This window comes from Eulemur rufifrons, chromosome 2, assembly GCF_041146395.1.
Source record: "Eulemur rufifrons isolate Redbay chromosome 2, OSU_ERuf_1, whole genome shotgun sequence".
Taxonomy (NCBI): domain Eukaryota; kingdom Metazoa; phylum Chordata; class Mammalia; order Primates; family Lemuridae; genus Eulemur; species Eulemur rufifrons.
This window is the reverse complement of record NC_090984.1, coordinates 43,530,831-43,544,822: the sequence shown is the minus strand read 5'-3', so window position 1 is coordinate 43,544,822 and position 13,992 is coordinate 43,530,831. Positions and strand designations below refer to the sequence as shown.

The following is a 13,992-nucleotide window of genomic DNA, read 5'->3' as shown; positions in this document are numbered from 1 at the left end:
ACTTAGCACTAAATTTGAATCAACCCTGTAAACTTTGGAATAATCACGAGGGATGAACTAGAAAGTCCAAGGGGTGGCTTTGGTGTCCAGATTTTTCTGTTAATTTATTAAGGGATAATTGCTGACAATGACTAGAAAGCTAGACTTTGATTTTTGAGGCTTGAATATGTGTTCTGCCAATGCTCATATCCAATGTCACTGTCAGAGACAGAGAATGCACAGGAATCCATTCAACATTTGGAGAACTCTGGTGCTTAGAAAATCCTTTATGTTGAACTGAAATCCATCTTACCATAGCTTTCACTTATTGATAAAAGTTATACTTTTTATTTTTGAGCCACAAAGAAAAAGCCTAATTCTGCTTTCCTACATTAGCTCTCTATATATTGGAAAACAATTATTATGGCCTCCAGAGTCTTTTCCTTTCCAGAAGAAATACCTTTAAATATTTAATTTAATATTTCAATATTATAAATATTAAATTAATACAATTTATAATTATAAATTAATAATATTATAAATTTTGGCCATTGCTCAAGCAATATAGTTTCAGAGCCCTTCATTATCCTGATTATTTTCTGTTTAAAACTCTTCCATTTGTCTAAACGCCATTTACAATGCAGGTTTATGAAAATAGACACACCACACCAATTATTATCTAATTATGTGTTATGGACTGAATGTTTGTGTCCCCCCCAAAGTCATTTGTTGAAGCCTGACCCCCCAATGTGATGGTGTTTTGAGGTAGGTCTTGGGAAGTAATTACGTTTAGATGAGGTCATCGGTGACGTTATTAGTGTCCTTTTTAAGAAGAAGAAGAGACCAGAGCTTGCTCTCTCTGCCATGTGAGGACATGATAAGAAGGAGGCCATCTGCAAGTCAAGAAGAGAGCCTTCACAAGGAAACCAAATTGGTTGGCTCCTTGGTCTTGGAGTCTCATCCTCCATCACTGTGAAAGATAAATTCCTGTTGTTTAAGCTACCTAGACTATGATGTTTTTTTGTTTGTTTTTTTTTTTGTTTGTTGTGTTATTTTTTTTAATGGTGGCCAAGCTGACTAACACATTGGGACAAGGCCAATAATGCAGTAATATGGTGTACTACTAAAGATGTATTTTCAGTTGGCTTTCTATCTTTTAACAGTGTCTTCTGAAAAAGGTTGTTTAGTGAGTTACAAATCCATTTATCCATATTTCTTCAACTAAACAAAGTAAACAAAGAAAAAGAGACTATTTTTAGTGCTTGCTAAAGATCAGATATACAATTTCTATTTCACATTCCTGATTTCTAAATCTAGTAATCTTGCCCCAAAAGGAAATGGTGACATTGTCGTCGACTAAAAATTGATGCCTGCAGATCACCAGTTTCTATCCTAAGTACCTACAAACCATCCTTTGTAGCACTGTGAAGGCTGAAATAAGTTAGGAAGAGATTTTATAAAATTGGATTATTAAAGGCCAATAAACACATAAATAGTGACTTTTAGAAAGTAGCTTTTATATAGACATAATTTCTGATTTTAAATAATGATTAAGACTTGACTAGATAATTTAGATAAAATTTTTACAATAAAGACTGTAACAGACTTAAAACCTAATTAATAAATTAAGAGATCAAATTCAGGATTTTAAGCCAATAACCTCATCAAATCTTGACAAAAGCAACACAAAGTGGCAAATCTATGAAATCCCTACTTGCAAGGCATCTTCAAGAATGTGGAGAAGCTAAGCATTTAAGACTCAAAAGTAATAGTATCTACATGTGGTCAGTTATTCTAGGACCATGGCTTCAGAAGTAAGGACAGGCTGACCATTGCTGATACTTCTTTGAAGTTCTCCTTGTAACTTTGATGCTTACTGAGATCATATCCACGTGAAAACACTAGAAGAAATCTTTGTGTGTCAACCCAAGGAGAAGCAGTGACAAGACAGTGTTGTGAGGAAAAGATAAATGCTATGATTTTTTTTTTCATTTAGAGAGAGGGCTATTTTCAGTAGAAAATAAAACTTATTAACATTAAGATTAAGCCCTCCAAATAAATCTCTTTTTATCATTAAATCTTTTTCTAAAATACATGTTGAGAATGTAATAACCCACCTTACTTATATGAAGTGTAGTCAATTGAATTATATTGCAAATTAAACAAGTAAGAACATTTTTTATAATTACTATACTCCAAACCTTTGTTGTTAGTCTTGATAATCTTGACTCGTCCTTAGATGTGGACGTTGCATATGATCTTGGGTTCTTTAAAATTTTTACCATATTGAAGTCAATAGCTAAAACAGAAAATAAAATATTTTTTAAAATTCTGGTATTGACGAACCCAACACAAGGTGGCAAATCTATGAAATCTCTACTCGCAAGTCATCTTTAAGAATGTGGAGAAATTAAGCATTCAAGACTCAAAAATAATACTATCTACATGTGGTCAGTTATTCTAGGACCATGGCTTAAGAAGTAAGGACAGGCTGACCATTGCTGATACTCCTTTGAAGTTCTGCTTGCAACTCTGATGCTTATTTAGATCCTATGCATGTGAAACCACTATCACAAAAAAGCATGATATACCCCTTTCTCCTTCTAGCAATGTACCCTAAACATGAAGAAAGGTAAACATTGGATGAGAGAATGTTAACATATTGTTATAGCTTGACTCAAAGAGGAAATATATATTCCATGTCATATTTTTACTAAATAGGGCTTTAGAGTTTATATTAATAGAATTCATTCATTTACATTATCTCATGTCATCTTCACAATCCATTCTGAATTAAGTAACATTGTCTACAATTTACTGTTGAGAAAACTAAAGTGCAAGAAATACTATGATGTGTTTAAGCCACCATTTATTAAGTAGCAGAAGGAGAGGACACAGATATAGGTCTTTTGCTTCTCAGTCCAGAGCTCTTTCCAAAAGTCTCTAATTAAATACAGTAGGAAGCTTGGACCTCGGCTTGTCAGAGTCCACTTCTTCCTTATTCTGACAACACATCCAGATAAGAAAAGACTTGGTGATCTTTCCTTCTAACCAGCATGAATATACATGAGGGTACAAAGAAAATCTTGCCACATCTTAAGGGAAAGGAGAACTATGTGACTTAATCAGCCATATCAATCAGCATAAAAGCACAAGCTAGGTATTAAATATATCTTAATGCAGAGCAGAGGAAAAAGGTGGTCTGAGAGGTTTGTTCTAGACTTTTGCACTGATTATCAGATACTAGGTAGACTAATCAGATCTAAAGATTGTAATGTTGATGACAAATCTATTAAGAGTTGGGAAAAGTCACTTGGGTTGATTTTTGACATTAGATATCAAGAAATATTAGACACTAGCCTGAAACACTAGAGGCAGGTAAGTGTTTAACTTCACCACATTTTAAAGTATTGGTTAACAAGGAACCTACATTTTAAAATTTTGAATAGAACCAACATTATTACATTAAGTTGGAATTAGATGGGCAAGAAAGGTAATACACCATATAGTTTTCTTAAAACTTACTCCATTTTGAACCATTCTTAAATACATATATATATGTAATATCACTTAAGTTTTAGTATTCTATTAACAGGCATAATTTCAATAATAAAGGAATCTCTACTTCATGTTCACTGTACCCACAACAAAAAGCTTAGTTTTCAGATCACCTGACCTCCATTATAGAATTACTGTTAATAGAAAGTAACATACATTAATATCAGGCAAAGAATCTAAGCTGGGAGTAATGGGAATACACAAAAAAGTAAGAGAAATATGACAAACACAAGCAAATAATTTTAAGGAAAAAAAGAGTCACCTAGATATGAGTTATAAATAATAATAAAATGATTGCATTTACTATCTTTTTTCTTCCCACTTTCCTCTAACCCATTGCTTTATTTTAGGAAAAAAATATTGATTTTCCCCTTGATTAGAGTTTTCATGTATCTTCTGTTCTCAGCATCTCTGGATGCTTAGGAAGATTACCTACAAAACCAAAAATTACTCTATTTGATAAAACTGTAAGAAAATATATCTTAACTGTTCTTAATAAGAAGTCTTTAGAAATTTCACTAGTGAAAAACTGTTCCAGTCTTCCTCCACCTGCATTGGAAAATTTTCATTTTCATAATTACCCCTATTTACTTTAGTGATGTTATCTCCCTTAAAAGGGAGGTACTTAAGTAAGTATAGTTCTCTCTATCCACTTTTACAGTTTTTATTCTAATAATCTTTTTGAAATGCAAATAACTCATATTTCTGGGCAAAATTAAAGTTCTGGAAAGCTATATACATATTAATACAATAATTGAATAAACTATAGAAACAGAAGAAGCGTTACTCATAGCTATACTTTTAGAATATACACTTTTAGGTATCTCTTAAGACAATTACACTCAGAGTTTGGGAGGTTTCCCCTCAGGCCAGGTCTCCTCTCCTATTTATTAGGGGAATGGATCTAAATCCCACTTCAATTGTTTAAAGCACATACATGTTAAACTCAAGTTGCATTCTGGAACCAGGATAGTGTATTAGTTAAGCACATAGGCCTTGGAGTCAGATGGGCACAAATTTAAATGCCAGCTGTGCCATTTGTTGACTAAGTGACTTTGGGCAAATTAATTACTTTAAGACTCAGTTTCTCCAAACGCAATTACCTCATAGACTTGATAAGTGGATAAAATGAGAACATTTATGCAAAACACAGTGTCTGGAACATTATAATGTGTTGTATAAATGTTAGTCAATATTGCTATTTCTTAAGGGGTATAAAAGCAAACTCTATGACTTCATACTTATAAAAACTTTGTTGAGAGAAGCAATATATACTTAAGAGTAACTAAATTTTATCTATTCCTTTATAAAATCTGATATATATTCTTGAATTAAGGTAGATCAGTAAAGAGCTAATGTATCAAAAATGATTTTTCCTAGCCACTTTTAGAAACATTTTTTAAACCAGATTTTGCTTTGTCTTTATGCTCTTGGTCAATACTGCGCAATATTATAGACTTACCTTTGTCTGTATTTACTATCAACATAGTTCATTACATTCTGCATCACTTTTCTAGGGAGAGTGTGGTAATCAATTGGTCTGTTCAGAAATATTCACCTTTTCATCTTTCCAAGGTACAAGGTAGGACTGCAAACCTCTAAGTTCTTTGAAGATAAGTATGGCCATGCAGCTTGCTCTGGGCAATGAAATAAAGAAATCTGAGCTGAAATGAAGTGTGTTTTGGGAGTTTTAAGAGACAATGTGCAGCCCTCTTGCTAGATGGACAAGAACTAGAAGGAAACATACACCTCCCTAAATTCAACCAGAAGGAAATAGAAGCACAGAAATTGGAGCAGCAATTAAAAACCTTCCAAAAAGGAAAAGTCCCAGACCAGATGGGTTCACATCCAAATTTTACCAAACATACTAACAAGAACTCATACCTATACCACAGAGATTATTCCACAACAATGAGAAAGATGATATCCTCCTCAACTCAGTCTATGAAGCTGGTATCACCTTGACACCAAAGCCAGGAAAGGATACAACAAAAAAAGAAAACTACAGACCAATATCCCTCATGAATATAGATGCAAAAATCCTCAACAAAATTTTAGCAAATCAAATCCAACAGCATATCAAAAAAATAATTCACCATGACCAGGTGGGCTTTATCCCAGAGATGCAAGGCTGGTTCAACATATTCAAATCTATAAATGCAATACAGCACATAAATAAAAGCAAGAACAAAGACCATATGATTTCCTCAATAGATGCAGAAAAAGCATTTGATGAAGTCCAGCACACCTTTATGATAAAAACTCTTAACAAAATAGGCATAGACGGGACATACCTTAAAATTATTAAGGTCATATACAATAAACCCACAGCCAGTATCATACTGAATGGGGAAAAATTGAAACCATTCCCACTTAGAACTGGAACCAGATAAGGTTGCCCACTATCTCCACTTCTATTCATCATAGTGCTGGAAGTCCTTGCTAGAGAAATTAGAAAACAGAGGGGAATTAAGGGCATCCAATTGGGGGCAGAAGAGATAAAACTCTCACTGTTTGCCAATGATATGATATTATATCGAGAAAACTCCAAGGATTCAACCACGAGACTCCTGGAATTCATACATGAATTCAGTAAAGTCTCAAGATACAAAATCAATGCACACAAATTAGAGGCATTCATATACACCAATAACAGTCAAGCCAAATTTCAAATAAAAAATGTAGCAGCTTTTACAATAGCCTCAAAGAAAATTAAATATCTAGGAATATATTTAATGAAAGAAGTGAGAGACATATACAGGGAGAACTATGAAACACTAAGAAAAGAAATTGTAGAAGATGTAAACAGATGGAAAAATCTATCTTGCCCATGGATTGGCACAATCAACATTATTAAAATGTCCATACTACCCAAAGTGATCTACAGAATTAATGCAATCCCTATCAAAGTACCATCATCATGATTTACAGATCTAGAAACAATATTTCTATCCTTTATATGGAACCAGAGAAGACCTTGTACAGCCAAAGCAATCATAAGCAAAAAGAACAGACTGGGAGGTATCTGTCTACCAGACTTGAAGCTTTACTACAAGGCTATAGTAACTAAAACAGCATGGTACAGGCACAAGAACAGAAATATAGACCTCTGGAACAGGGCTGAGAATCCAGAAATGAAGCTATCCACATATTGTAATCTAATTTTTGACAAAGTAGACAAAAATATACACTGGGAAAAAGAACCTCTTTCAATAAATGATGCTAGGAAAACTGGATAACTACATGTGGAAGATTGAAACTGGATCCTTGCCTCTCATCTCTTACAAAAATCAATTCATGATGGATAACAGACTAAAACCTAAGGCATGAAACCTTAAGAATCCTAGAAGAAAATGCAGGGAAGAGTCGTTCAGACATTGGCCTAGGCAAAGAATTTATGACGAAGACCCCCCAAAGCAATCACAGCAGCAACAAAAATAAATAAAATGGACGTGATCAAATTAAAAAGCTTCTGCACAGCCAAGGAAACTGTCACTAGAGCAAATAGACAGACTACAGAATGGGGGAATATATTTGCTTTCTACACATCCAATAAGGGCTGATAATAAGAATCTATGTAGAACTCAAAAAAAAAAAAAAAAAAAAACACAACAAGAAAAAATCAAACAACCCCATCAATAAATGGGCAAAGGACATGAACAGAAACTTTTCAATAGAAGACAGAATAATGGCCAGCAAACACATAAAAAAATACTCAACATCTCTAATCATTAGGGAAATGCAAATCAAAACCATAATGAGGTATCACCTAACCCCAGTGAGAATGGCCTTTATCAAAAAATTCCAAACAACAAATGCTGGCGAGGATGTGGAGAGATTGGAACACTCTTACACTGTTGGTGGGACTTCAAATTATTACAACCTCTGTGGAAAAGAATTTGGAGATACTTCAAAAAGCTAAAAATAGAAATACCATTTGATCCAGCAATAGCACTATTAGGCATCTACCCAAGGGAACAAAAGACATTCTATAATAAAGACATCTGCACTCGAATGTTTATGGCAGCACAATTTACTATTGCAAGGATGTGGAAACAACCTAAGTGCCTGTCAATCCATGATTGGATTAATAAAATATAGTATATGCATACAATGGAATACTACTCAACTACAAAAAACAGTGGTGATCTAGCACCTCTTATATTATCCTGGATAGAGTTTGAGCCCATCCTCTGAAGTGAGGTATCACAAGAATGGAATAAGCAGCACATGTACTCGACATCAAATTGGCACTGATTACCAGTTAGGTGCTCACAGGGTAGTAATATTCATTGGGGGTTGGGGGAATGGGGGTGGGTAAACTCACAACTAATGGATATGGTGAGCATTGATTGTATGGGGGAAAGGGCACACCTCCAATCCTGGCTTGGGTGAGGCAAAGTCATAACATGTAACCAAAATGTTTGTACACCCATAATATCTTGAAATTAAAAAAAAAAATAAAACTAAAAATAAACCACAAAATTATCTTAAGAAGGAAAAACAAACAAACAAACAAACAAACAAAAGAGACAATGTGCAATTTACTCAGTTCTCTTCCCCCTGCTACATTAATTAGGAATGAGAAGTCTCCTTTGGCTTGGATGTTTGAGTTACTGCGGTAAGTACCTTGTGTGCAATGGACACACAGTAGGAGTGTAAAACAAACCTTTATTAGCATAAGTCCCTAAGATTTTGTTGATGTTTGTTACTGCAGCATAATTCATTCTATCCTTATTGATATAGGGATCCACAAGAAAAACTACTATCTTGTCTTAGCATGAGGAATAGATGTGCTAAATGTACACAAATATTTGTTTTATTTTTGAATACAGTCCATTTATATGATATTGTCATTTCCTTTGCCTTGGCAGAGTCAAGCCAATTTTGTGGGCCAAGTTTAGCAAAAGTAAAAGATCTTTCAATAGAATTTCATGTTCTAACCTCATTTCAGACATTTATCTTCTTTCCTATCTCATTTTTAACCTCTTTTCATTATCTGCTTATTTAAAATGCTGTTTTATGGTATTGTCTTTAACACATTTATATAAAGCTACCTAAAGGAATCCTTATGGGAAAAAATATAAATATATTGCCCATTGTTTTAATAAAGAAGGGTTTATATATGTAATATTCAATATGAACTGACCTGTGTGCTTTGCCTTACTTTTCAGTTACCTCGAAACAGCCTAACAACTGAGACACCACTAAACCTGGAATCTCCATTGGAAAGCATTGTCCTTATGAAGAGCATGGGATTAGGATTCAGGAATCTAAATTCTATTTTCAATTTTTCCAAAAACTATATATGTAGTCTCCAGGAACCCAGTTTCCAATTTGGTCTCAACTCTCTTATTTGTAAAAGTAAGCTCTTTTAGAAGAATTTAATTTATGTTCAAAGTATGTCCCTTATTTTAGATTATAAGACATGAGGAGATAGACCAAATTAATCTACTTCTATTAAGTAGAAAAAAACCCACAAATGTGATTTCTTGAGCCTAAATCTACTATTTTCTGATTATTCATATATTCTTTTAAGAAATATCTCTTGTAGACTATGTGAAAAACACTGCAAATTTCAAGAGAAGTAAAGATAAAGTCTTCAATAGCCAATTATGATCGAATAGCTTGAAACACATCTATAGGTCATACTTGTAGCAAATGGAACATATATTACAAAGTTAATATGAGATGAAGGGGGCAAATAGATTGTATCAGAAATGAAACTTTTACGATGAGACAAAGACTATTTGTGGAATGAGGTGGTCAGTCAAGTCTCACTTAAAAACTGATTAGATTTGCAGGGAGTTCAGGCATGGAAAAAGAATTCAAGCCAGTGGGATGTATATAGGGTGAGGCTGCTTACAGGGTTACAGGGCATTTGGGCAGTTCCATGAGAAGACCACCTTGGTTGCAGGAATGGGTTACCTTAGGGAATGTCATTATTTTCAGAATGTGAAGAAGAAAAAGAGCAAAGGACATTAAAATGGAGTGGTTATCTAAGTGTGGGAAGATTTTTATTAGTAAAACGTGTCTGTTAGGAAATAATGCACTGAACTGAAATCTTTGAAGAGAATTGAAATAACTGGTGGGTAATTATGAGTTCATTTAAATACTATAGTTGACTAAGGAATGATGTGAGTGATGTGGTTTTACCCTGTAAGTCATAAATAAAGTTGTTAATGAGCCTAATTGTTTCAAATGGTCATAAACTTCATTTCCCCATAGATTATTTGTAAAGGAGAAAGGTAACATGATAGTCCATTGCAAGTTGAAAGCAATTATGTCTCTTTTACTTATTGTCATCTAATAATTTTAAAATGTTTTCAAGGGCTTCAAACTTTTTGTTAGCTGAGTGTAGTCCTTTGTAATAGCAACAGGAACGGACCAATCCTACCTCTATGAAAATGAAGAAAAGAGGACCCAAGTAATGAATGCATACCTGTTACTCTAGAAGAATAAAGAGTATTTTTAACTTAAAAATTCAAAGCAAAAAATTTACAATAGCGAAGCAAAGCAGCAAAGAATTTACATTTTGGTGAGGTCAGTGCTATGGTCATACTTTATATGAAATGCATGTATTTCTTTCAAAATGTGGGCAGAGGGGTCAAATGTAGCAGGGGGAAAAACTTTTGCAAGAGCTTATTGTGTTTTCCTCTTAGTGTAAATGTTAAATGGACAGTGCTGTGGTTCACCCATATCATTTCCTCTTTGTTTGGAGCCATTGTGCTCTAATGGGAAAAATGCTAGCAGAAGTCCTAATGACGCAGCATCAGTTCCCCACCCTTTCACCAAAAGCTTTCCATCAGAATGTTTACTGTAAGTCAGACTTCTGTACTGAACAAAGAAACTAGCATTTGATTGCATTATTTTAAAAAATAAATTATAGGCTCTAAAACTCTTTCCATGGGTGGATTCTCAATATTCACCACTAACAATATGCCTTAAAATAAGTTCATATTCCAAGATCAGATTTACAAAATTTGGTTCTGCTTTTAATTACAGCAAGCTCTTTTCCAGTGAATGAGAAATTAACAGTGAAAATGAATGATTAGAATAAGAATTAGCTCTTATAAGGCTATAATCCCAAATTCTTTCATCTGGCTACCACTAAGCTTCTACTCTGACTGCTGAGACTAACTGAATCCAAACTTAATCAAATAAATCACACCAAGAGAAGGAATACCATCAGAAGCTTCATTTGCAAGATCAAAAGACATTAATAGAATTTGTGGAAGGTTTGAATTAGTTAATACCTTGGGAGAAAGACTGAGTGTTAATACCACATGATCTAGGAACAAATTTTATTTTTTAAATAAATTGGTACTACTATATTATAGTGGAAAGTATATGGGAGATAACAGAATAGTGTGTAAGAGTGTTCTTTAAACATCAAAGGGCATAAGAAACACTTGGGAATTTTTCAAAATGCATTACCCTTTTTTATTACATAGGTTTGGGGCCTAAAACATCACAGGTGTTGGTGATACTATTGGTCCATGAAGCCACCCTTTGAGTAGCAAGGGGAAAGAGTAAACAGCTGGAACAGTTCCTCCCTAATGATGTAACTTCGAACCTGCACCCTAGCTGTGAAATGATACCATCAACACCAATTTATAGGATCACTGGAGGAGTCAATGAAATCATATTTGTGAAGTGCTAGGCAAAGTTGACCTTAGGAGCACAGAAGGGAAAGCAGAGAATATGGTAGACAATGCTGGTAACTTGGTAGATGTGATGGTGGGAATTTGGAAAAGTTCTAATTGCTTTAATTTTATCACTGAAGTGGAAAGCAAAATTACCATCTGAGATTGAGGATAGGGAAGGTGGTGCTGGAGATTGGTATGTAAAGAAAAAGGGTGGAAATAGTTCTCTAGGTGAGAGGGAGAAATAAAGTAATAGAGAATGTAGTATGATTGCCTGACAGAATCCAGGCCCATTTTAGTTATATAATTATGACTTAAAAATGAGACTAGTCAGCATGATTTTATGATTGCTCTGTGGATATTTAGCTGCAAAAGTTTAGGTATAGAGAATTATCTTTAATTAAGTTTGTGGCTGTTTCAAGTAACTGATAAAGTGAAGAATTGGAAAAGGAGTTGAAGATGAATGCAAAGTGATAACTATAACAACTAAACATATTATTTAGGTAAGGAAGAGAGTGGGGTGAGGAGATTTCATTTATGACTTACTACGTGAAAAAATTTTGTAAATGTTCGATGTGTACTTGCGCTTGAAAGGAATGTATAGTCTTAATTTATTGAATGTAGTGTCTCATACACACACACACACACACAAACATGTATGCCAAACTTGCTAATGTTTTCCTAAAAAATATTCTCTACTAATATTTTTTGTTAGAATTAGCTATTGTTATCTAAGACAGGAGTATTAAAATATTACACTATAATTATGGATTTGTCAGTTAATTCTTGAGAGTCTGAACATTTTGCTTTATATATTTCTAGGCAATGTTTTTGGTACATTCATATTTCCATTTATTGTCTTGTATTGTTTTTATCAGTAGGTAGTCTCTTTATCCTTTTTTTATGTTTTCTTCCTTAAATTTTAATTGTCTGATGTGAATATTACTATAACAGATTTCCTTTTGGTGAATATTTACATGGTACTATCTTTTTCCATTGCTTTATTTCCAACGTTTCTAGGAGGTTTTAAGTATTTTTTAGTTAAGAATAAAGATTTAAAAAAAAAAAAATCTACTTAAGACTTGCTTCTGATTAGGATATAGTATGTCTTGTAGGCAATGTTTCCACTTCAGTAACTAGAAAAAACTAGATAAATTACAAAAACACTATTTTTAAGGACACTGGACACAATGGGAACAAGAGAAATTAAAATTCCAGAGAGGGAAGAGTCCTTCCTAAGTGAGCTGCCAATTTCAATTATTTTCATCCCTTGAAAGCATTTGCTGATTATGAGTACTGCTGAGACTCAGGTTTAGTACAGGCAGAAGTACTCCACTAGGAAAGAGATGAGCTATCAGAGCTTTGGACAGTTATGTAGGCTGGTGTAAAATTTGGAGTAGTTCCATGTACTTGGCAGCGAATTTTTACCATGGATATTTGCTGAATTATGTGGTGATATGAAAGGCTGGGGGAGGGCTGGGATAGAAACTTCTAAAGGCTATATGAAGTCTCTTATAGTTCTTACAGTGACTAGGAGGCAAAGTCCCACAAATACTTTGTTGGTCTTCCCCTTAAGACATATATTAGATTTTGAAGATGTGTGTGGTATTGAAGGTTAAAGAGTTAAGCTCAAGATATTCAAAGGATAGAATTTAATCTCCCTCAAGTTTTCATAGCTGAGAATTCTGAAATTTCTCAGGTTCTTAATTAAAAGCCCATTGAAGGCCATACCTCAAGAGTAGAGAAGAAACAGCGGTGGATTAATCTTACCAAAACTACAGTCCAGCTTTGATCCAGCTCAATCACTAATTAAATCATGGTTTTCAGTCCCTTATCCTAAATGGGAAAAGGGAGAACCACTTCTGGGGAAAAATAACAAAATCTACAGGCTCTACATTTCTTTTGTACATAATATTTGGTATGCAACAAAATATTATAAGACAAGCAAAAGGCAAGATAGAGAGGCACCCAGATGGTCTGTATATTGGATATTTTCTTTATTTTTATAGACAAAAGGCTTTAAAACAATATTATAAATATGCTCAAGAAACCAATAGAAAAGATTAAGAAAATGAATAAAAAATGGAAAACTTCACCAATAATTACAATATATTAAAAAAGAATAAAATCTAGAATTGATAAATACAACATCTGAAATTAAAAACTCATTGAATGTGTTTAACAGAAGAAGGCAGGAGTAGTGAACTTGAAGTCCATAGAAAGTATCCAAGTTGAAACATACACACAGAGAATGGAAAGAACGTGACAGAGTAAGGAGGTCCTGAAGAAGATGAGAGAGAGAGAGAGAGAGAGAAAGAGAGAGGTACAGAGCAATATTTGAACAGATAAGGACAGAGAAGTTTCCAAAACTAATGAAAGACATCGATTCACAGATTTAAGTTTTAGGTTTTAAGTTTTAGGTTTAGAAAACCCTAAGAAGGACAAGTACAAAGAAAATCACACTTAGGCATATCATATTCAGAAAACTAGAGAGGAAGGGAAAAATCTTGAAAACAACCAGAGGAAAAAGATGCATTACTCTCCAAGGAGCAATAGGATTTTTCAACAGAAACAATGAAAACTGGTTTAAAGTGCCAAAAGAAAAGGCAAAACAAAACCCAAACCCACTACCAACCTACAAGTATATACTCTACAAAAATATGCTCTAAATGTGAAAGTCAAACAGGGACATTTTCAGACATAAAATGAAAGAATCGTGCATTCAGTATGTTTGAATTTTTCTATATTATTCTTGTCATGTCCCAAGTCTTAACATCACTGTTTATTAATTTTGAGAAATTGACAAGTT

General features: G+C 33.8%; 1 protein-coding gene across 1 annotated transcript in view; it reads right to left on the bottom strand.

Annotated features, from left to right (window-relative positions):
• Positions 1 to 13,992, bottom strand: part of FAM227B (family with sequence similarity 227 member B) — a 182,676-nt gene that overhangs the window by 34,297 nt on the left and 134,387 nt on the right. The window contains exon 12 of the mRNA XM_069460147.1: positions 2,181 to 2,278. Within this exon, the coding sequence (XP_069316248.1) occupies positions 2,181 to 2,278 (98 nt within the window). The remainder of the gene's footprint in view (positions 1 to 2,180; positions 2,279 to 13,992) is intronic.